Raw genomic sequence first — 24213 nt, forward strand, 5'->3', positions numbered from 1 at the left:
CCATGTTGGTGTTATTCACACACTGCAGACCGTTGTCTCATGTTGTATCATTGGATGAATTAATTCCTTTGTAAAGGAGCTACAAAACGATAGAGGAACACTGGTACTCAGGAATGGGATCGGTGTCCTATGGGGAACATTATGGGAACTAGGCCGCTGTAGAAAACAAGAAACTAAATTACTGTTGCTTTCTGTAACAATCAACAGGGCATATAGGCTATTGTCTAAAAGCATCAGGTCAGAAAAGGAGGTGCATAAATGTGGATAGACGACATTCAACAGCAATACCGTAACTACAGGCCTACTCATGCGAAATGTTACAGTATAAATTGAATTTATGGTCTGAATTTACGACGCTTTATTTTTGCTGACGGCATGCTTTTTCAGTTGAGAAAGAGGTACCGCTGGGGGAGCGGGACTACCCCTGTCACATGGTCTGTTTATTTGTCTATGCCTGTCTGTCTGTGAGCGGAGAGACAGTTGCTGTCACGCGATTCAGAAGCTTTTCAGGCGACTTCGGCGTTTAAAACAGGTAATGTTGCCGTGTCTGTACGATGTGTTTTCTGAGAAATCATAAAGTTGCAAGTTATAGTATCCTAGCCCGAGCCAACAGTTGGCTAAAAGTAAAAACAAATCGGTGTAGTGCAGCCATTTATATGGGGGCTACTTATAGAAATGAGAGTGAAGTAGAGATAATTCAACAGCTGTGCAGGCTACTGTATAACTCGAGTTCTCTGTTCAAAGGCACTTACATCTTTTGTCTTGCCCATTCACTCTCTCACTGGCACAAATACACAATACATGTCTCAAGGCTTAAAAATCATTCTTTAACCTGTCTCCTCCCCTTCATCTACACTGATTTGAAGTGAATTTAACAAGGGATCATAGCTTTTACCTGGATTCACCTGGTCAGTCTATGTCATGGAAAAAGCAGGTGTTCTTAATGTTTTGTACATTACTGTATATTAAGTGTAACTTTATTGGGGAAAAAAACTTTTTTTATGGGAAAACCAGATGTTTTAGACATCAATTTCACTGTTTGTTGCAAAAGTGATATACTTTTAGTGGTAAATCTAAAAGACCCGGATCTCCCCCAGCCATCCTTGGGTACTTTGTGCCCCCGTCAGTGTCTTGTTTTTCGCGCTTTGTACAAAACAATACCATGCAGTAGGACAGGATATTTCTAAACGCAGCTCTTTATTAGCTAGTTATAACTGGTATGTTCACGTGTTTCATACCATGATCAACCGAAGATGACCTCACCACCTGTGTGGTCGCAACCAATCATAGCGCAGTATGATACGGCGGTAAAAGGCATCCAATTACAATTCAGTATGTTTACACATACGAATATTACACTCAGATTTTTGGGGTGCATGATGCCCCTGGGATACTGTGTGTGTGTGTGTGTGTGTGTGTGTGTGTGTGTGTGTGTGTGTGTGTCAAATGGCTTTAGTCATGTCTGTGAAGGTGGAGTGTGTGGTGAAAGAGAGGTGTGAGATCGGAGAAGGGCCGGTGTGGGAGGAGAAAGAAGGAACTCTGCTCTTTGTGGACATATCAGGACAGAAGATCCACCGCTGGAACTCAGCAACCAATCAGAAAGAGACAGTGGCCACAGGTAAACCAATCAGAAAGGCAGCTGTGACCCCGGGTAAACATGTCATAACCACTAAGGTTCAATAAAGATTTGTTCTTCATGCAGGTTGTTTGGGCTATGAGGTAGCAACAGCACACCTTATACTCCTGTCATGTTCTGTATTTTTCTTTTTACAAACCTCCCTGTTTCCAACTCCCCCCGGCCCTCTGCTCCATCTCCCTGCTCCCTCTCCCTGCACCCTCTCCCTGCTCCCTCTCCCTGCACCCTCTCCCTGCACCCTCTCCCTGCTCCCTCTCCCTGCTCCCTCTCCCTGCAACCTCTCCCTGCTCCCTCTCCCTACTCCCTGCTCCCTCTCCCTGCTCCCTCTCCCTGCACCCTCTCCCTGCACCCTCTCCCTGCTCCCTCTCCCTACTCCCTGCTCCCTCTCCCTGCACCCTCTCACTGCACCCTCTCCCTGCTCCCTGCACCCTCTCCCTGCACCCTCTCCCTGCTCCCGCTCCCTCTCCCTGCTCCCTCGCCCTGCTCCCTGCTCCCTCTCCCTGCTCCCTCTCCCTGCACCCTCTCCCTGCTCCCTCTTCCTGCACCCTCTCTCTGCTACCTCTCCCTGCACCCTCTTCATGCTCCCTCTCCCTGCACCCTCTCCCTGCTCCCTCTCCCTGCACCCTCTCCCTGCACCCTCTCCCTGCTCCCTCTCCCTGCTCCCTCTCCCTGCACCCTGCACCCTCTCCCTGCTCCCTCCTCACCTTTCCCCTCTCTTCTCTTCCCCCAATCCCCACTCCTCCCCCCCAGAGAAGTTTGTGGGCTGTGCGGTCCCTCGGCGGTCTGGAGGCTATGTGATCGGAGAGGGACGGAGTTTTGGAGCTCTGGACTGGGAGTCCAGGTCCATCTCCACCATCGCTGTCATCGATGAAGACAAACCCAACAACCGCTTTAATGACGGCAAGGTGGACCCTGCTGGACGCCTCTTTGCAGGTAGAGATTGATAGATCAATTCATTTCACAATCCATTAATCCATCAAACTCTCTTCTACCGCATCTGTTTTGTGTTCCATGTCATGTTCTGTTAACTGTGTTCTGTCAGGTACCATGGCGATGGAGGAACGTCCTACAGTTCTAGAGCTGAAGCAGGGTTCTCTGTTCTCCCTGAACAAGGACCACATTGTAGTCAAACATTTCAATCAGGTGATACATGGGGCTGGAAGTGGAATGTTTCTAGCGTAAACAGTTACGTGTTAGTGTGAGATATACAGTACCAACTAATCCTATAACGTATTAGATGAAAAGAGACTGAAGCTATCCTTTATGTTGCTATTTTCATTATTTGACCAGGTGGACATCTCAAACGGTCTGGACTGGTCTCTGGACCACAAAACCTTCTACTACATAGACAGCCTCACCTACACTGTGGAAGCTTTCAACTATGACATCAACACCGGGAGTATCAGTGAGACACACACACACACACACACACACACAAACCTTGTAATACATCGACAGCCTTGTGAGTGTGTGTGTGTGCGTGTAGGTAACCGGCGGATGGTGTATAAGATGGAGGAGGGGGAGGGGATTCCTGATGGCATGTGTATTGACGCAGACGGTAGACTCTGGGTTGCCTGCTACAATGGAGGCAGAGTGATTCAGATTGACCCACAGACAGGTGTGTGTGTACCTGCTTATGTGTGTCAGAGCATAACAGTTACAGTATATTATAATATGAAGGTAAAAACCACCAATCCCCTTTCCTTTTCTCTCTCTCTGTCCTCTCCCTCTATCTCTCTGCCCCCTCTCCCTCTCTCTCTCTGCCCCCTCCCTCTATCTTTCTGCCCCCTCCCTCTATCTTTCTGCCCCCTCCCTCTATCTTTCTGCCCCCTCCCTCTATCTCTCTGCCCCCTCCCTCTATCTCTCTGCCACCTCCCTCTATCTCTCTGCCACCTCTCCCTTTCTCTCTCTCTGCCCCCTCTCCCTTTCTCTCACTCTGCCCCCTCTCCCTTTCTCTCTCTCTGCCCCCTCCCTCTATCTTTCTGCCCCCTCCCTCTATCTCTCTGCCCCCTCCCTCTATCTCTCTGCCCCCTCCCTCTATCTCTCTGCCACCTCTCCCTCTCTCTCTGTCCCCTCTCCCTCTATCTCTCTCTCTGCTGCCTCCCTCTCTCTTTTTCCCTCTCTCCATCTTCGATCCCCCTCTTCTCAGGGGTGCGTTTGCAGACAGTGAAGCTACCGGTGGATAAGACAACATCATGTTGTTTCGGGGGTAGAGACTATTCAGATCTGTACGTGACCTCAGCCTGTAAGGGAATGGACGAGGCAGACATGGCCAAGCAACCGCAGGCAGGCTGTGTCTTTAGGGTACGTGTGTGTGTGTGTGTGTGTGTGTGTGTGTGTGTGTGTGTGTGTGTGTGTGTGTGTGTGTGTGTGTGTGTGTGTGTGTGTGTGTGTGTGTGTGTGTGTGTGTGTGTGTGTGTGTGTCAGTGGAGGCTCCTCGGAGAAGGAAGGGGAGGACAATCCTACTCAGTAAATTTCATTAAAAAAAGTTATCCTTTTTAGATAAAACGATACTGAATATATTCACATTTGACCAAATAACTGATTAAAACACACTGTTTTGTAATGGTCTACAGTAGCCTGAACAGCACTCTGTGGTAGCACCATGGTGTAGCCAGAGGACAGCTATTTTCCATCCTCCTCTGAGTACATTGACTTCAATACAAAACGTAGGAGGCTCATGGTTCTTTCGTAATTATGACAACTTCCAGAGGACCTCCAACATATCAGAGTTCTTGCAGCAAGAACTGACATGTTGTCCACCCAATCAAAGGATCAGAGAATGAATCTAGTCCTGAAAGCATAAGCTACAGCTAGCTAGCACTGCAGTGCATAAAATGTGGGGAGTAGTTGACTCAAAGAGAGAGAAAGACTATAATTGAACAGTTTTTAACAAATTAATTTCTTAAGTTAAGGAGAAGCAGCAGAGAGAAAAAGAGGGAGAGAGAGAGCTAGGCATATTTCATTGTATTTTTTTCACTTTCACTTACCTAATTTAGCCTATTCAAACATCTGGCTCAAACAAAGAGGAATGCTATTTGTGTTAGCTAGCTGGCTAAGGCTATCCAACACTGAAACTCTTCCAAGTCAAGGTAAGCTTTTGGTTTTATAAATGTTTTGCCACCACAGTGTAACTGCTTGCTGTACACTGTACAGCGTGATTGTAGCGGGTTTACTGATGCATTTGTTCTAGTAGCTATGTTGACTATGACGTTAGCTAATATGGTGACAATGATGTTGGCTGTGTGTAGCGGTTATGGTATGAAGGTTTGGCTTGAAAAGTTTATTTTCTTGCCTGGTCAGACAGCTGTTGTGTTGTGCACTAAAGGCCACAAGGGAAGAGAAAAGGTGAGAGGAGGAGAGTGCGTAGATGCGAGAAGGAATTAAACCACGAGCAAAGTGATGATGCCGTTTGTATGTGGCTGCTATGAAAGTGAACTGCGTGTGCAGGTGATCAGGGGTGTGTTCATTCTGCCGATTCTGTTGAAACACCTTTCTTAAACGGAAGCAAACAGAACGAAACAGGGATAAACCTAGCTATTTTGTCCAATAGAAACTCTTGTTTGCAACTTTTTGAACTTATGATTCCAACCTAGATCAGCTAGAGTGTGCAAGGCGGTATTGAATGTGTCACTGTTTGTCACTTTGTCTCTCGACCTATGTTAGAAACCTTTTTTGTAATTTAGCGACATTCTTATCCAGAGTGACTTACAGTAGTGAGTGCATACATTTTCATACTTTTATATACTAGCTAGGTTGTAGTAACCTCATGATAGGTATAGGGAAACATTTTGTATCATGTAGTAGCCTAAATCTATTGGTTACATTGAGCTGGGCGAATGGAATATGAATGACAGTCATCCAATATGCTGTATTAGAAATAAGGCCATGCTCATAAATATAAAAAATAGTCCTCCCTAATCTTAAACGGCACCGACTGCCACTGGGGTGTGTGTTTCATTCAGCCTGTGTTTTATTCTCCTTGCAGATCACAGGCCTGGGTGCAAAGGGCATTCCTGCAAATTCATTCACTGGATGAGTGACACAATGGAAACATGGAATCCGGCCCTTGTCAATCATTCCATGATGATCAGCCAGTAACTCGGCTGCACAACTGAACTGTGCCCACTGACCACTAATTTCACCAATAAAATAATGTGACTTTATGATTTTAAGCAAAACTCAACACGCCTCAGTAATAGTTATTGTACTTAATGTATTAGTAGGCTATTGTACATATTCTGTCCAATAAAAAAGCTCAAATTGATAGGTAGTTTGTATGGGGACTCTTATTTCGATACAATTCTCGCTGTTATGCCATTGCTGCCCGACGTCACTCGGCGTTCATGCATGTTTTTTCTTGGGGTAACTGGAATTTCCTCTTCCTACTGAAGATAATGCGGAAGCAGAATAGGACCAAATGGGAAAAGGCATTTTTATCTCTTTCTAGTCACAGACCCGGGTGAAATCCAACATATTTACAGCATTTTAACTGTGGTCCTGCTACATTCCGCTCGCTGTTTACAAGATATCATCAATAGGCGGTGGAAATGGAGCGCGGAGACGCATCGTCCACAAACGCAGACTGGATGTCTCAGCTGCCAGAGGAACTGTGGGGTACACCGCTTTGGGACCTGGCGATACCCGGTGAGAATTAACTTAATAATGTCGAGTGATAGCCTACTTTTATCCTTTTTATTTCGATTACAAAAAGAGATTCATATAGAATAGAGTTTAGAGCACAAGCTTTTGTAACGACCCTGGGTTTATAAGCGCGGATATCGACTCTGCCACTGAACATGCTTTTGGGGCACAATCGTTTGCGCGCTGGACTTCGGGCTAGAAGGTCGAGGGTTCGAGACCTGTTCCCTGCCTGTTTCATTACACTATGTTCATATGGAACTAGCCTAGAGAAAACATTTGTCACGAGTTTCATTAGAGGAAGTAAGCCTGTTTTTTTCAAACCTATTCAGTTCCTTTCCTTGATGTCGTATGACTGTGCTTTTGTGTCTTTCTTTTTGTCTCTGCTTGCAGGGAGTCATGGCAGTATGAGTTACTGCCTGGATACACACTCTTCTGCAGTTTCTGGATCGCCTAGCACCCTGCATTGTACGCCCCTGTGTCTACCGCTGAGCCACCACACAGGCAGGCTTCACACACCACACACACACATGTTGGTTTTCCTATCCTTGTGGGGACCAAACTATTGATTCCCATTCAAAATCCTATTTTCCCCAACCCTAACCCCTAATTGTAACTCTAACACTAAACCTGTAACCCTAAACCTAACTCCTTAGCCGAAAATAGCCTTGTGGGGACTGGTGAAATGTCCCTTGTTTTTCTCCCTTGTTTAAGGTCAGGGTTAGGGAAAGGGTTAGCTAACATGCTAAGTAGTTGCAAAGTAGCTAAAACATAGTAAGTAGTTGTTCAAATGCTAAAGTTGTCCGTGATGTGATTCGAACACGCAACCTTTGGGTTGTTAAACGTTCACGTTACACGCCCACCCAACCACTCCGACCATCCACCCTCCTTTTGTTTTTGCCTTAACTATCCTTGTGAGCAATTCTGGTCCCCACAAGGATAATAAAACAAAAAAAACACACACTGAACACACACACACACACACTGCAGACAGATAACTGTGTGTGTGTGTGTGTGTATTATTGTTATATGCAATCTAAGTTAGAGATCTTCCCTGTCCTTTTCTCCCATAGGCGTGGTGTATTCCTGATCAGCTGATCATAGGCGTGGTGTATTCCTGATCAGCTGATCATAGGCGTGGTGTATTCCTGATCAGCTGATCATAGGCGTGGTGTATTCCTGATCAGTTGGATGCTGGAATCCGGTTCTTCGATCTACGGATCGCCCATAAAAACATAAAAAATACACACAGCACACAAGACCTGCTAAAAACACACAACACAGATGACACGCTGTACTTCGCACACGCGATCTATACGCTACAGACTGTAAAGGTACGGTATAATATACACACATGCCATCCTGGTGTGTGAATCTTCTGTACTCAGTGTGAGAGCATATGCACTATAAATATTATTCACAATCCTGTGTGTGTGTGTGTGTGTGTGTGTGTGTGTGTGTGTGTGTGTGTAGGAGGCCCTGTCAACCATGGCTGTGTGGTTGGAGCAGCACCAGAAGGAGGTAGTGATCCTGTCCTGTTCCCACTTCTACCTGCTGACTGACTCTGAGCACCAGGCCCTGGTCTGCTACATCACTCAGCTGTTTAAAGACAAACTCTGCCCCCCACAGGTACAGGATAGACAAGACCCCACTACTGCCCGTCTCAGTCAGGGTTGGGGTGAGTTCACGTTTTCAGGAAGTGGTGCCAGTTGGGGTGAGTTCACGTTTTCAGGAAGTGGTGCCAGTTGGGGTGAGTTCATGTTTTAGGAAGTGGTGCCAGTTGGGGTGAGTTAAGTTTTCAGGAAGTGAAGTGTTCATTGTTTTCTGTGTTTTATTGGCATGAAAGGTGAATGAACTCTCGTGTGTGTGTGTGTCTAGGAGACTCCCTATCTGAGCCAGTGCTGGGATCTGGGGCAGCAGGTCATCATTTCGTTTGACGATGAGACGATTCTTCACCAACACAAGGAACTGTGGTCTAAGATCCCTTACTGGTACGCTCTGTGTGTGGGACTCTGTGTGTGGGACTCTGTGTGTTAAACCTGTAATCTTTGACCCTTTACAGGTACACTGACTCGGCAGACCCCAAAGAGATAATTTCTTACCTGGAGGAGCGGCAGAAGGCCCAAGGAAGAGCAGGTTAGTGTGTGTGTGCGTGCGTGCGTGCGTGTGTGTGCGCGTGTCCTTTGATTGACAGCTGAGCTCTTTGATTGACAGCTCATTTCTTCACCTCGGGGCTGAACCTGACGGAGGATACTGCTGTGGTGGTCTGCAACCCCTGTCTGACGATGAGGAAGTTAACAATGAAGAGTTTCTCCCTGCTGCTGGACTGGGTGGAGAAGCAGACTCCTGGACCGGACCTGACTGCTGTCAACATCATTTGTGGGTCTGAACCACTTTGCCTCTGTGGTTATCGGGCTGAAGACAGAGAACCAGGGACGGAGTGAGAAAGAGACCGACAGATAAACATGCACAGAATCCCAAATAGCTTCTAGCTCCTTCTACCTATGCAGTAGTGGAGATCTGAGAGGTTTGGTTAGGTGTAATCAACATGGTACTCTGATACACTAGATCAGGGGTGTCAAACTCATTCCATGGAGGGCCTAGTGTCTGCTGGTTTTTGGTTTTTCCTTTCAATTAAGACCTAGACAACCAGATGAGGGGAGTTCCTTACTAATTAGGGAGGAGCGAAAACCCACAGACACTCGGCCATCCGTGGAATGAGTTTGACACGTCCACTAGATCATATGAATGAGTTTGACACGTCCACTAGATCATATGAATGAGTTTGACACGTGCACTACTAGATCATATGAATGAGTTTGACACGTGCACTACTAGATCATATGAATGAGTTTGACACGTGCACTACTAGATCATATGAATGAGTTTGACACGTGCACTACTAGATCATATGAATGAGTTTGACACGTGTACTACTAGATCATATGAATGAGTTTGACACGTGCACTACTAGATCATATGAATGAGTTAGACACGTGCACTACTAGATCATATGAATGAGTTTGACACGTGCACTAGATCATATGAATGAGTTTGACACGTGCACTAGATCATATGAATGAGTTAGACACGTGTACTACTAGATCATATGAATGAGTTTGACACGTGCACTACTAGATCATATGAATGAGTTTGACACGTGCACTACTAGATCATATGAATGAGTTTGACACGTGCACTACTAGATCATATGAATGAGTTAGACACGTGCACTACTAGATCATATGAATGATTTTGACACGTGCACTACTAGATCATATGAATGAGTTTGACACGTGCACTACTAGATCATATGAATGAGTTTGACACGTGCACTACTAGATCATATGAATGAGTTTGACACGTGCACTACTAGATCATATGAATGAGTTTGACACGTGTACTACTAGATCATATGAATGAGTTTGACACGTGCACTACTAGATCATATGAATGAGTTTGACACGTGCACTAGATCATATGAATGAGTTTGACACGTGCACTAGATCATATGAATGAGTTAGACACGTGCACTAGATCATATGAATGACTTTTACACGTGCACTAGATCATATGAATGAGTTTGACACGTGCACTACTAGATCATATGAATGAGTTTGACACGTGCACTACTAGATCATATGAATGAGTTTGACACGTGCACTACTAGATCATATGAATGAGTTTGACACGAGCACTACTAGATCATATGAATGACTTTTACACGTGCACTAGATCATATGAATGAGTTTGACACGTGCACTACTAGATCATATGAATCAGTTTGACACGTGCACTACTAGATCATATGAATGAGTTTGACACGTGCACTACTAGATCATATGAATGAGTTTGACACGTGCACTACTAGATCATATGAATGAGTTTGACACGTGCACTAGATCATATGAATGAGTTTGACACGTGCACTACTAGATCATATGAATGAGTTTGACACGTGCACTACTAGATCATATGAATGAGTTTGACACGTGCACTAGATCATATGAATGAGTTTGACACGTGCACTAGATCATATGAATGAGTTAGACACGTGCACTAGATCATATGAATGACTTTTACACGTGCACTAGATCATATGAATGAGTTTGACACGTGCACTACTAGATCATATGAATGAGTTTGACACGTGTACTACTAGATCATATGAATGAGTTTGACACGTGCACTAGATCATATGAATGAGTTTGACACGTGCACTACTAGATCATATGAATGAGTTTGACACGTGCACTAGATCATATGAATGAGTTTGACACGTGCACTAGATCATATGAATGAGTTAGACACGTGCACTAGATCATATGAATGACTTTTACACGTGCACTAGATCATATGAATGAGTTTGACACGTGCACTACTAGATCATATGAATGAGTTTGACACGTGCACTACTAGATCATATGAATGAGTTTGACACGTGCACTAGATCATATGAATGAGTTTGACACGTGTACTACTAGATCATATGAATGAGTTTGACACGTGCACTAGATCATATGAATGAGTTTGACACGTGCACTACTAGATCATATGAATGAGTTTGACACGTGCACTACTAGATCATATGAATGAGTTAGACACGTGCACTACTAGATCATATGAATGAGTTTGACACGTGCACTACTAGATCATATGAATGAGTTTGACACGTGTACTACTAGATCATATGAATGAGTTTGACACGTGCACTAGATCATATGAATGAGTTTGACACGTGCACTACTAGATCATATGAATGAGTTAGACACGTGCACTACTAGATCATATGAATGAGTTTGACACGTGTACTACTAGATCATATGAATGAGTTTGACACGTGTACTACTAGATCATATGAATGAGTTTGACACGTGTACTACTAGATCATATGAATGAGTTTGACACGTGCACTAGATCATATGAATGAGTTTGACACGTGCACTACTAGATCATATGAATGAGTTTGACACGTGCACTAGATCATATGAATGTGTTTGACACGTGCACTAGATCATATGAATGAGTTAGACACGTGCACTAGATCATATGAATGAGTTTGACACGTGCACTAGATCATATGAGTGAGTTTGACACGTGCACTAGATCATATGAATGAGTTTGACACGTGCACTACTAGATCATATGAATGAGTTTGACACGTGCACTACTAGATCATATGAATGAGTTTGACACGTGCACTAGATCATATGAATGAGTTTGACACGTGTACTACTAGATCATATGAATGAGTTTGACACGTGTACTACTAGATCATATGAATGAGTTAGACACGTGCACTAGATCATATGAATGAGTTTTACACGTGCACTAGATCATATGAATGAGTTTTACACGTGCACTAGATCATATGAATGAGTTTGACACGTGCACTAGATCATATGAATGAGTTTGACACGTGCACTAGATCATATGAATGAGTTTGACACGTGCACTACTAGATCATATGAATGAGTTTGACACGTGCACTACTAGATCATATGAATGAGTTTGACACGTGCACTAGATCATATGAATGAGTTTGACACGTGCACTACTAGATCATATGAATGAGTTTGACACGTGCACTACTAGATCATATGAATGAGTTTGACACGTGCACTACTAGATCATATGAATGAGTTTGACACGTGCACTAGATCATATGAATGAGTTTGACACGTGCACTACTAGATCATATGAATGAGTTTGACACGTGCACTACTAGATCATATGAATGAGTTTGACACGTGCACTAGATCATATGAATGAGTTAGACACGTGCACTACTAGATCATATGAATGAGTTTGACACGTGCACTACTAGATCATATGAATGTGTTTGACACGTGCACTAGATCATATGAATGAGTTTGACACGTGCACTAGATCATATGAATGAGTTAGACACGTGCACTAGATCATATGAATGACTTTTACACGTGCACTAGATCATATGAATGAGTTTGACACGTGCACTACTAGATCATATGAATGAGTTTGACACGTGCACTACTAGATCATATGAATGAGTTTGACACGTGTACTACTAGATCATATGAATGAGTTTGACACGTGTACTACTAGATCATATGAATGAGTTTGACACGTGCACTAGATCATATGAATGAGTTTGACACGTGCACTACTAGATCATATGAATGAGTTTGACACGTGCACTAGATCATATGAATGAGTTTGACACGTGCACTACTAGATCATATGAATGAGTTTGACACGTGCACTACTAGATCATATGAATGAGTTTGACACGTGCACTACTAGATCATATGAATGAGTTTGACACGTGCACTACTAGATCATATGAATGAGTTTGACACGTGCACTAGATCATATGAATGAGTTTGACACGTGCACTACTAGATCATATGAATGAGTTTGACACGTGCACTACTAGATCATATGAATGAGTTTGACACGTGCACTACTAGATCAAATGAATGAGTTTGACACGTGCACTACTAGATCATATGAATGAGTTTGACACGTGCACTACTAGATCATATGAATGAGTTGCCATGTTTCCCTATGTCTACCTACAGCACAGGGTGTCAGGTTTACTGTGTTGTTAATGAGTATGATGGATACAATGAGAGGTTTTTACATTCTAAAGTGATGCCAAAGGAAAAGTTCCATCCTCAGATGGACAATAGAATTTATATTCTTTATGCAAATACACTACATGCAGGTGCAAATGCATAAATGTCTATTGAACTTTTCATGAGTTTGAGGAATCTTTATTTTGTCATCATTAACACTAACACCTTGAAATAGTCATGTTACAGCAGGTGTGACTTTATAAAGTAATCCACTTCCTCACAGCTGAGAATGAATACCTTGAGAAACTGTCATGTAAACTGGGTGCTGCCCTCCTGTGTTCAAACAGCAGAAGTTCAGTAAAACATGTTGCAGGGACAGATCTGTTGGCACTAGTTGTATTTTCTAGAGGAAACAAAACAGAAGCTAACAAAAAGGTCAATAAAAGTGTATGGTGAAACAAAATAATAATACATTTAAAATCATATAATAAAAAAGGAAAAAGCAGAAATGATGGCAGATCACTGAACAAAAGATACATTTGAACTCACACCTAACAAGGTGCACAATTAATGTCACACCATTAACTAGATAAATAGATGCATTGTACAAAATATAGTGGACACACGTTAAATAAACATTGATGTCATTCACAAATGGCATACAGTAAGGCACTTCATTGATACAGCCAGACAGAAAAAAACTATAAAATGAACAAAGAAGACGGAATATCTAGCAGTTCAAATCTAATTAATGAAATATAATCAAACTCCTTCAAAAGGCAATTATTTCTGAAAAAGAAGCGACATGGCCTCATGCTCTAAAGTCTCTATATGGGAAGATCTCAATTGCATACTCCTCGTCTCCTTCTCAAAACCAATTGGAAGAGAAGGTCCGAGGGGAAGGAACTCTGGCTTTCTCATGCAAGAGGTTTTGAGAAAGATACGAGGAGAGGACGCGAGGAGTATGCAATTGACACCTTCCCTATGACTTTGGTTTACCTTCTCTTATCACACGTCCCTTCACATCTCCTTCAGCAGAATCCCATAGGGGCGGATGGAGCGCTCCACAATCCTCCTCCCTTCTTCCTCAGATGTGCCGTCGTTAACTGGAACAAGCCAGTAGTCAACTCTCTTACAGATCTTCCGTTGGGTTGGGTTGATACGGTTCTGAAGGACCATCCTGTAGGTTTTCCCGTTTGTCGTCGACACAAAGTCTCTAGCGTAGCCGCTGGCTTGGCTGAGGTCAGGAGTGGAGTAGATCCCTCGCCAGTAGAGCTGCCCATCTACTTTATATTGGGACTGGATGATGCCTTTAGCCCCGTCCTCGCTGGTACCGTGACATGACACTGGCCACTCCCCGGGAACCGAGTATGTCCGAATCCCGTTTGGACCGAGCCATGTGTTATCTCCGTATTTGTCCAGAACCTTCAACGCGATCCGTTTCCATCCACACGGTCTCTTGTAACCTTCATCGCCTCTCACAAAACTCTGAGTCGGAAACGTCGGTGAAGTCATAAACTTCCTATCAAAGAATTTTTCCTCATCCACAAAGAGTTCGGTGTTGGTTGCCTTGCTTTTGTCCTCGCTGAAGAAAAGCACTGATAACCCCCATGTCAACCATGAGACAGGGTTGAGCCACTGCAGGAGAGAGGTGACGCCCAGGACAGAACCGATGAGAAAGCCTTCCACAGTCAAAAGGTTTTCAGGTGTCTTGCAGGGTTGTTCCTCTGAAAGTCGGACAAGGGCCTCACCGTGGCTCCCATTGCCACTGATAGGGCCTCACAGCGTACACCCTCATCAAGCATGATTGGTCTGAGAACAGTTGTTAAAAGTGAAAGCCTCTCAAACCAGTAAGGATATGTGTCTGTAGCTGATCATGGAGCAATCGTTAGCAGCTAACACCTCAAACTTCTCTCAGGCACTCGGTCTGTATTTGTCCGTTGTCTTTGCAAACTAACCGAATGAAAAAACCTTCTGGCTACTACAGAAATACTGTCTCCACCCAAATTGACAGACTTTGTTTCATTTTTAGTCTTGGCAGAATTAGGAAGGACATACCATTGGTCTTGGGCAGGAGACGAGGCTTATAAACAGGAAGTCAATAGCAGACTAGCTGGGACATAACTTTACTCTGAATAGAAAGGAAACCCTGCACACTAAATCCTGCACCCCAGTTAAGTTGTCTGACTGCAGGAGCCTTTGTCAGGCGGTCATTGCTTGTGTTACAGAATATTGAAGTGCCTTTGAACAGGTTATGGTAGTAGGTGCCAAGAACTGTAACACTGCTGGGTTTTTCACACTCAGCAGTTTCCCGTGTGTATCAAGAATGGTCCACCACCCCAATGACATCCAGCCAACTTGACACGACTGTGGGAAGCATTGGAGTCAACATGTGCCAGCATTCCCGTGGAACGCTTTTGACACATTGTAGAGTCCATGCCCCGACGAATTGGTTCTGTTCTGGGGGGCATAAGGGGTTGCTGCAACTCAATATGAAGGTGTTCTTAATGTTTAGTACACTCAGTGTAAGTGGAAGGACAGGAGTCACAGAGATAGTCAATGAGTTCTGTGATAGGACTGAACTGTTTCTAACTGGCTTGTAGAAGTGGACTTTATTCAGGAAGGTCTTGTGGACACAAGGCCTTTTTCCATGGTCCAGGACCTTCAGGACTGGGGTTCTGGACTGGGTCTCACTCAGTGTGCTTTGGGAGTAGATTCATCTGAGAACTCGGCCCTCTATCGCTCTTGGATGTGTGTGGTAGGGTGTTTCTCTATGTAAGGATACTTTCTCACATGCATCCTCTAGAATCTGCAGTGTTCCAGAAATATTAAAGAGAAAGTCCTCTAACCTGGTCTCGTTCTTTTTTGCCTCTTTCCAAGAAACAACTTCTACCTACTGCAAATGAAAGGGGAGCAGGCTATGTGCCGGTATGGACGTGTTGAAACAGTTGAGTAACTTTACTTCAAACCCCCAAAATCTTTTAGTTATGATTTATTTATGAATGTTAACATGTTACACATTTGGTTATCTTCCTTAGAAAATGACCATGTTAACAAAAATGATTTCATTAGCTAAATAAAAATAGAGCTAGGCCCAAGATACGTGCTGGTTTGAAACCAGCGTCATTTCCTATTTAGCCCTTGCCGTGGGTCCCTACTGTTGCCCGTAGATACTGTGCACTTGGGGTCGGTGCCAGGACCTCCGGTGCCTCGCCCAGTCTGCTGTCCTGTGCTCCCATAGGTTGGATTCCGGGAGAGCGGAGAGCATCCATTGGAAGAGTATGTGAGGGTGGGGACTGAGGGGGTGGAGCTTTGACTGACAGAAGAACTGTTCTGGGACTCAACTTTAGACTGGAGAGAGGAGGATGAGATGAACAGAGAGAAAGGGAGAGGTGATGGGGAGGAGGGGGAGATGTAGAAAATAACATGTATAATAAAATGTATAGATCATTCTGGTGTGTGTACTCACCGGCCTGTTGGCCTGGGCCATTACCTCTGGGTTTGGTTCACTAAAGTTTGGCACCTCAGAGAAGACCATGCAAAAACTACAATACAACACAGATCAATACCTTAACTAAATCTACAACACATTAGCATCCAAGTCAACCGTTTGTGTGTCTTACTCTCCTATCTTCTGCAGGTCTCCTCCTCTGCCTGTGTAGAGAGTCAGACAGCCCTTCCACAGGGATGCATAGCTGACGAGAGAGAGAAACAGACAGACGACAGAGAGAGACACTGACAGACGACAGAGAGAGACACTGAGCTGCACTTCCTAACCTCCTTTTCAAACGTATGACCATATTAGAGACACATATTTCTCTCAGATAACACAGACCCACAAAGAACTCGAAAACAAATCCAACTTTGATAAAGTCCCATATCTATTGGGTGAAATACCACAGTGTGCATCACAGCAGCAAGATTCCTGTTGCCACAAGAAAAGAGCAACCAGTGAAAAATAAACACCATTGTAAATACAACCCATATTTATGTTTATTTATTTTCCCTTTTATACTTTAACTATTTGCACATCATTACAACAATGTATATAGACATAATGACATAATTGTCAGAAAGACAGAACAATATAAATGACTAGATAGATTAGATAGATTAGATAGATTAGATAGATAGATAGATAGATAGATAGATAGATAGATAGATAGATACCCTCGTGTGAGGCGGAGGATGTCTCCTGGCTGGATGATTCCACCCACCTCGTCCCACACAGACAGGGTGATGCACCCACTCTTATCAGCCACCTGACAGGAGAGGGAGAGGGAGTAGAATAGACAGGGAGGGTGGAAGAGAGCAATTATCCCACTTTACAGGAGAGGTAGAGAAGGTTTGCATGAAGGAGAGAGCGGAAAAAGGCAGGATGAGACTGAAGAAAGATGGGGGGTGGAGGAGAGGGAGAAAATTATGAGGAAATTATCCCCACCTTGCAGGAGCGAACCTCATGCCCATTCTTTGTTTTAGTGACCCTTCCTTCAGGTGGAGGGAAGGAGAGTGAACAAAGTTTGCATTCATTCATCACCAAATAAAACACTGCATTTTTTTTATAAAACAAACATTTTACTGTCATTCACCACTCACCCATTTCCAACACGATAAAGATTACATTTAAATTCTTCAATCCCAACTTTATGTCTTTTATCAAGAATTGAGCATCGTTTGGCACAATGGCGGACATATTTGATTAAAGTCACTGAAGCGAGAAGAGAGACTAGTAGTGATGGTGGAAATCGTTCAAATCAGGTTCTAATTAATTTACAGCTGTCAAAATTAGGGAGACGAGAAAAACACATAATTATCAAGGGGGCGTGTTACGTTCAGAGCTCATTCCCCCATAATAAAGCATACATTCTCCCTATAGCTATTCCGAAATCCAAATAAGCCTATATAAGCAGAAATTGCTTTTGTCGATATACTTGACGTATGTTTTCTTTAATACAACTGCAAATACTAAAAGTGAACAATCGTCACGAACAGGATTCGAACCTGTGCGGGGAAACCCCATTGGATTTCGAGTCCAACGCCTTAACCTCTCGGCCACCGTGACTGTGCATGTAGCTGGCGGTAACAATGGTATAGAAATCTCCTTGCGATATTGGGATATTTGGCTAGGTATTTTTTTGAGAAGATAGTTACGTTAGATACGTGGTATTGTAAGAGAGCGCTGGTTTCATACTGCATCCTTGCTTTTCTTTGTAGCTATGTATTGTAAATAAACTGAAGGTAAAACATTTTCTCTTTTCCTGTCCTGCACTGTAGTTTGCCAAATTGCCACATGGTGGCGCTAATACACTGCCGACGAGATGGGTGAGGCCAGGGCCACACAGAATGCACAACAAAACAAAAAAAATCATAGACCATATCAGGGTTCTATTGCTATCTCTGTTCAAAAGGTTTATAATGTAATGTTTTGTATTGTATTGTAAAATATGACAAACGTGTGAATAAAATATAAATGAAGAACACGTAAAGCAATGAAAAGTTAGTCCTTATCAAAACAGCTGAATCTTTACTTCATCTGGCCTGTAGGCCTACAAGGTTGTAACATTTTTACTACAGAAAACAAACGATTTTACAGATACAGCTTTCATAAACACATTATTTTATTTAAATTACAACAATTATGTAATCCTACAAACAACTGTATTAAATTTGCACATAATACTAAGTAAATATTTAAGGGCACAAATCTATTACAAATATTGAGAGTTCAAGCCAAAATCAGATATTTCCTTGGTCTCAAAATAATTCTAACACAAAAAAGGAAGGAATGTAAATTCCTATATATTCATTAGGCCCATTAGAATATAGTGGCTGGTTATATAGGGCCTGGTTATATACATATCACAGGAGGCTGCTGAGGGGAGGAACGCTAATATTAATGGCTGGAATGGAGTGAATAGAATGTTATCAAACACATGGTACCCATGGAAATTCCATGTATTCCGTTCCAGCCATTACTATAAGCCAGCCCTCCCAAATTAAGTTGCAACCGGCCACCTGTGATATGTACTGTATATAAGACCTGTGATATGTACTGTATATAAGACCTGTGATATGTACTGTATATAAGACCTGTGATATGTACTGTATATAAGATCTGTGATATGTACTGTATATAAGACCTGTGATATGTACTGTATATAAGACCTGTGATATGTACTGCATATAAGACCTGTGATATGTACTGTATATCAGACCTGTGATATGTACTGTATATAAGACCTGTGATATGTACTGTATATAAGACCTGTGATATGTACTGTATATAAGACCTGTGATATGTACTGTATATCAGACCTGTGATATGTACTGTATATAAGACCTGTGATATGTACTGTATATCAGACCTGTGATATGTACTATATATCAGACCTGTGATATGTACTGTATACCAGACCTGTGATATGTACTGTATATAAGACCTGTGATATGTACTGTATATCAGACCTGTGATATGTACTGTATATAAGACCTGTGATATGTACTGTATATAAGACCTGTGATATGTACTGTATATCAGACCTGTGATATGTACTGTATATAAGACCTGTGATATGTACTGTATATAAGACCTGTGTTAGTGACTGTTGAGGGTTGACTTTACAGACTTTACATAAAAATGGATTAAGACATGAAGAAATTAAATACAAGTGTGTATGCGTGTGTGTGTGTTTATGTGCGTGGGTTATATGATGGAGATCTGGGCCTTCTCGTCCTGTTGCTTCTTTACTTCCTGTTGGTACCTAGAAACACAGAGGGACAGGGTTGACCTCCGACCTTAACAAACCAAAACAAAGGTTCAAACAGACTAATCATAGGTCTCAGAGAGCAAAGACAAGTTGGCAGGCATGCTATCCTTTACATTCAGGCAAGGACCCTGACAGATCAATTTAGCCCTCTGTTTTTTAAAGTGTAAACAAATGAAAGATAATGACCATGGTTATAGAGTAACATTTTTTTTATATGAACTTAAGTAATCTTGCAAAATACAACTCTCAGGACTAGTTTACCAACAAAAAAATGTGTCTGTAAAAAGTTCCAAACTGGTATAGACACCATGTCCAAGGACAATGGACTGTCGTAAATGAATCTGTTTTTGACCAAACACACTTTGCCCTGCAAAGCAGTACTGTATATTTATTAACAATGTTATTGTCAGACAATGGCATTGATTGACATACACCCCATCAGAATTTTGTTTTTATTTCCCTTTCTTTCTCCTTATAGGGTTTGATTGAATGCCATGCATGTCAGTTTGCATAGCTCTGTGTCCCACTCACATCCAGATTCTAACAAGTTGGGTGGCTCCTGACAATCCAAGAAAACCGTTGACAAAAAAGAGACCCCAGTTCTTCGGAATAATGACAAGAGAATATCGGGACCAAATAACACCTGCAAAATAGCGGGGCGAGACAGGTAAAAAGACAGGTAAAAAGACAGGTAAAAAGACAGGTAAAGAGACAGGTAAAGTTAGAGCATCTGAATGTTTTCAGCTTCAGGAATTTGTTACTGTTGTATAGTGGATGTAAATGTCAAATATTGTCTTTCCCCACTTTCCCACAATGTCCATTACCTGTAGTCAAGAGTACTCCAGACTGAGAGAGACTCAGTTTATCAGCTGACCGTGTCATATCAGCCATGCCAACCATAACCAGGCCCTGTAGAGAGAGATAAAGAGAGAGAATCACAACCATGCTTACTTTTAGCACATTTAGAAGATGTCCAGCACATGAGACACTTGTTAAAGATATCAACTCTTACCCATTTACACATTGGTGCCCAGAAGAAGACTGTCTTTGGGCCTACAAAGGGAAACATATCAGTGTTTATTTAGAAAGGTTAGACATGAAAGTTGAGTACAATTACACAAGATCACAATGATTCATGTGAGCGTTAGTTTTGTGTAAACAGTTGGTTGATACCGCAACAAAGAGATCACACTGGGCACACACTGGTCGAATCAACGTTGTTTCCACGTCATTTCAATGAATTTAAGTTGAACCAATGTGGAATAGATGTTGAATTGACGTCTGAGTGGGATATACCAAAGCAGTTAGGCAGGAAAACGTTCCAGAAATAGATAAATGTTGTGCAGCATTAAACTGTGAAATCATTTGATTTGTTGTTGTGGAGTGAAATATAAAGATGAAATAGAGAGATAAAGTGGAACTGAAAGTGACTGGAATCAGTATCTTCCTATGGTTTGAACAACTGTTATTCTCCTGCTCTCTTCTTGCCAATTGAAAACTTGCCAAGGGCTATAATTTACTGAAGAGTGCTAAACATGGTGGTTTAACGTCACTAAGCTTCACACCTATTGTCCATTCAGTCTTCCCTTCTCTGGTCTATTTGATAGCTAGGCTGATTGTTTTATCAACTATATTCACTTGCTTTTACTTCATTGCTTTGCTTTTAATCTTCGTTATGATTTTAATCTCATCTCTGTATCATTATGCTCCCAAACTATTTTGATATTAATTAACAATATCCCATGAACCAGGAATTGAGGACCACTGATTGGAACAACCTTCTGTCTACCCCCTTCAAGCCACATGAACACTGTTATAGTTCAGCCCTAGATCCCCAGGGCTGAGAGAAGAGCCCTGTGTACTCCCTTCAAGCCACATTAACACTGTTATAGTTCAGCCCTAGCTCCCCAGGGCTGAGAGAAGAGCCCTGTGTACTCCCTTCAAGCCACATTAACACTGTTATAGTTCAGCCCTAGCTCCCCAGGGCTGAGAGAAGAGCCCTGTGTACTCCCTTCAAGCCACATGAACACTGTTATAGTTCAGCCCTAGCTCCCCAGGGCTGAGAGAAGAGCCCTGTCTACCCCCTTCAAGCCACATGAACACTGTTATAGTTCAGCCCTAGCTCCCCAGGGCTGAGAGAAGAGCCCTGTCTACCCCCTTCAAGCCACATGAACACTGTTATAGTTCAGCCCTAGCTCCCCAGGGCTGAGAGAAGAGCCCTGTGTACCCCCTTCAAGCCACATGAACACTGTTATAGTTCAGCCCTAGTTCCCCAGGGCTGAGAGAAGAGCCCTGTGTACTCCCTTCAAGCCACATTAACACTGTTATAGTTCAGCCCTAGCTCCCCAGGGCTGAGAGAAGAGCCCTGTGTACTCCCTTCAAGCCACATGAACACTGTTATAGTTCAGCCCTAGATCCCCAGGGCTGAGAGAAGAGCCCTGTGTACTCCCTTCAAGCCACATTAACACTGTTATAGTTCAGCCCTAGATCCCCAGGGCTGAGAGAAGAGCCCTGTGTACTCCCTTCAAGCCACATGAACACTGTTATAGTTCAGCCCTAGATCCCCAGGGCTGAGAGAAGAGCCCTGTGTACTCCCTTCAAGCCACATGAACACTGTTATAGTTCAGCCCTAGCTCCCCAGGGCTGAGAGAAGAGCCCTGTGTACTCCCTTCAAGCCACATGAACACTGTTATAGTTCAGCCCTAGCTCCCCAGGGCTGAGAGAAGAGCCCTGTCTACCCCCCTTCAAGCCACATTAACACTGTTAAAGTTCAGCCCTAGTTCCCCAGGGCTGAGAGAAGAGCCCTGTCTACTCCCTTCAAGCCACATTAACACTGTTATAGTTCAGCCCTAGATCCCCAGGGCTGAGAGAAGAGCCCTGTGTACTCCCTTCAAGCCACATTAACACTGTTATAGTTCGGCCCTAGATCCCCAGGGCTGAGAGAAGAGCCCTGTGTACTCCCTTCAAGCCACATTAACACTGTTATAGTTCAGCCCTAGCTCCCCAGGGCTGAGAGAAGAGCCCTGTGTACTCCCTTCAAGCCACATGAACACTGTTATAGTTTAGCCCTAGCTCCCCAGGGCTGAGAGAAGAGCCCTGTGTACTCCCTCATCAGCATTCAGATTAGCAGCATCGACACTGTTTGTCCTTATTCACCTCTAAGTTAAATTCAGCTACAGACTGACGTGGATGCTATACCAACACAGCTGTAATAAAACGATGTGTGCTCCATTTAAGATAACCTCAATGTCAAGGTTGCACATGGTTTGCTAGTCTAGGACTGACTAGTACTGACCAAGGGTCCCCCATCCAAAGTCCATGCTCTGCTACTGTAGGTTTCAACTCAGGTTTTAACTCAGGTTTCAACTCAATCTAAGTTTAGAGCACTCATTCATATGCTAAAGAGCACTAGTTCATATGACCATTTATCTATTTCTGCTGATACAAATGTTTAATGCTCTTGTTTGTCAGTAAATTATAGTAATCTGTTTCTCCTTTTTGAACGTGTCTTTAACATCACTCCAACACCCCTCCCCCAAAAGTCAATTGCTGTGCCAAATGGTAGATTTTATCCAGAATTAATGGGAGAATTCTTATCCAGAATTATCCATAGGTATACAGTGGGTGGCTCTAATCCTGAATGCTGATTGTTTCAAACCGCATTCCAGCCGGTTAAGGGTGCGTTCATAAATTCACAGAGAAAGAAAGAAAGAGAGAAAGAGAGAATTAGAGAGAGCATACTTAACGACTTGGTCGCGTCTCTGGCAACCGAACCGATAGAACCAACGACCAGCCGGCTTGGGTAGCAACCCTAGATTTGTTATATCTTGTGGAAGGATGCAATAGTATGAATAAATTTATGAAAATAACGTTTTTAATGAAAATGTGTCAATCATTATTTGAATATGATGGTAATCCCTTGAAGCCGGTGTTTGGAGTATATATTGGCACGTTTGCCGGCTCTCGACTTCTTATTTTTTATTAATTTATTCATACTATTTCATCCTCTCACAAGATATAGTCCCGACCAGTGGCGGTTCTAGACCATTTCAACTGGGGGGGCCAAGCTGGGGCCAGTTGCACTGTTAGAGGGGCCAGTTACATTAGACGTTATTGTTGTCATATCGTTTTCTTCACTGCATTGCAGGCATTAGCAATCAAAAGACCATGTTCATAATCATCATCGTTGCCACTGTCTAATAACGGATGTAAAAAAAGAATGATAGCAAAAATGTGTTATGTAAAAATTATTTCATACTCCACATTTAGGGGGGCCACAAGGGGTTCCAAAATTGTTTTGTGGTCACGGGGGCACACCTCTCAGGTTGAGGTGAGCCTGATAATAATGTTGTCCTTACCTGCTGGATGGTTGTAGAAAGGTCTCAGTTTACCAGGTAGTAGAAGCTCGATCTGGTTAAGAATCCTGTGGTATGAAGCTCTAACTCCCACTAAAGCCATGTCTGGAGACTGGGGTTTTATTTCCTACCTTTGTTCAACTTGAACTTGGTACCGACAGTTCAAAATAAAGAAATAGTATGTGCTGTATTGTAGCAGTAGTGCACCCTGTCATTGATTGGCTATACTAACTAGAATACAGAAAGCAGGCTCA

At 43.0% G+C, this 24213-nt stretch overlaps 5 protein-coding genes and 1 non-coding gene across 7 annotated transcripts in view; 3 read left to right on the plus strand and 3 right to left on the minus strand.

Annotated features, from left to right (window-relative positions):
- LOC115196441 (vacuolar protein sorting-associated protein 16 homolog) overlaps window positions 1-27 on the plus strand; it is a 13688-nt gene extending 13661 nt beyond the window's left edge. The window contains exon 19 of the mRNA XM_029757273.1: window positions 1-27. This exon is cut by the window's left edge and continues 734 nt beyond it. The gene's annotated coding sequence lies outside the window, so the exon portion shown is untranslated.
- A 368-nt stretch (window positions 28-395) lies between these two features.
- LOC115196442 (regucalcin) lies at window positions 396-5903 on the plus strand. Its single transcript, XM_029757274.1, has 8 exons — window positions 396-532; window positions 1457-1618; window positions 2387-2569; window positions 2679-2779; window positions 2927-3041; window positions 3123-3254; window positions 3786-3940; window positions 5625-5903. The coding sequence occupies exons 2-8, from the start codon at window positions 1459-1461 to the stop codon at window positions 5673-5675; spliced, it is 897 nt and encodes a 298-aa protein (XP_029613134.1). The 5' UTR covers window positions 396-532; window positions 1457-1458; the 3' UTR covers window positions 5676-5903.
- Window positions 5904-7750: 1847 nt separating this feature from the next.
- On the plus strand, window positions 7751-8856 carry LOC115196443 (PI-PLC X domain-containing protein 1). The gene is made up of 4 exons (XM_029757275.1): window positions 7751-7906; window positions 8156-8268; window positions 8340-8413; window positions 8492-8856. Exons 1-4 carry the CDS (start codon window positions 7766-7768, stop codon window positions 8719-8721), a joined length of 558 nt encoding a protein of 185 aa, XP_029613135.1. The 5' UTR covers window positions 7751-7765; the 3' UTR covers window positions 8722-8856.
- A 6965-nt stretch (window positions 8857-15821) lies between these two features.
- On the minus strand, window positions 15822-17304 carry LOC115195171 (SOSS complex subunit B2-like). Its single transcript, XM_029754970.1, has 5 exons — window positions 17279-17304; window positions 17008-17160; window positions 16461-16532; window positions 16307-16382; window positions 15822-16188 (listed from the first exon to the last, which is right to left on the minus strand). Exons 1-5 carry the CDS (start codon window positions 17302-17304, stop codon window positions 15961-15963), a joined length of 555 nt encoding a protein of 184 aa, XP_029610830.1. The 3' UTR covers window positions 15822-15960.
- A 513-nt stretch (window positions 17305-17817) lies between these two features.
- On the minus strand, window positions 17818-17899 carry trnas-cga (transfer RNA serine (anticodon CGA)). Its single transcript has one exon. It is a non-coding gene; the product is annotated as a tRNA-Ser (tRNA).
- Window positions 17900-18338: 439 nt separating this feature from the next.
- Window positions 18339-24207, minus strand: LOC115196445 (mitochondrial pyruvate carrier 2-like). 2 transcript variants are annotated; one of them, XM_029757279.1, is made up of 7 exons: window positions 23963-24207; window positions 20617-20657; window positions 20429-20513; window positions 20136-20247; window positions 19428-19598; window positions 19003-19277; window positions 18339-18877 (listed from the first exon to the last, which is right to left on the minus strand). In XM_029757279.1, the coding sequence occupies exons 1-5, from the start codon at window positions 24060-24062 to the stop codon at window positions 19541-19543; spliced, it is 396 nt and encodes a 131-aa protein (XP_029613139.1). In that variant the 5' UTR covers window positions 24063-24207; the 3' UTR covers window positions 18339-18877; window positions 19003-19277; window positions 19428-19540. The 2 variants fall into 2 exon arrangements, with proteins under 2 accessions (XP_029613139.1, XP_029613138.1); XM_029757278.1 differs by having other exon boundaries at window positions 18339-19277.
- Between the last annotated feature and the right edge of the window lie 6 nt (window positions 24208-24213).

This window comes from Salmo trutta, chromosome 6 (assembly GCF_901001165.1).
Source record: "Salmo trutta chromosome 6, fSalTru1.1, whole genome shotgun sequence".
Taxonomy (NCBI): Eukaryota; Metazoa; Chordata; class Actinopteri; order Salmoniformes; family Salmonidae; genus Salmo; species Salmo trutta.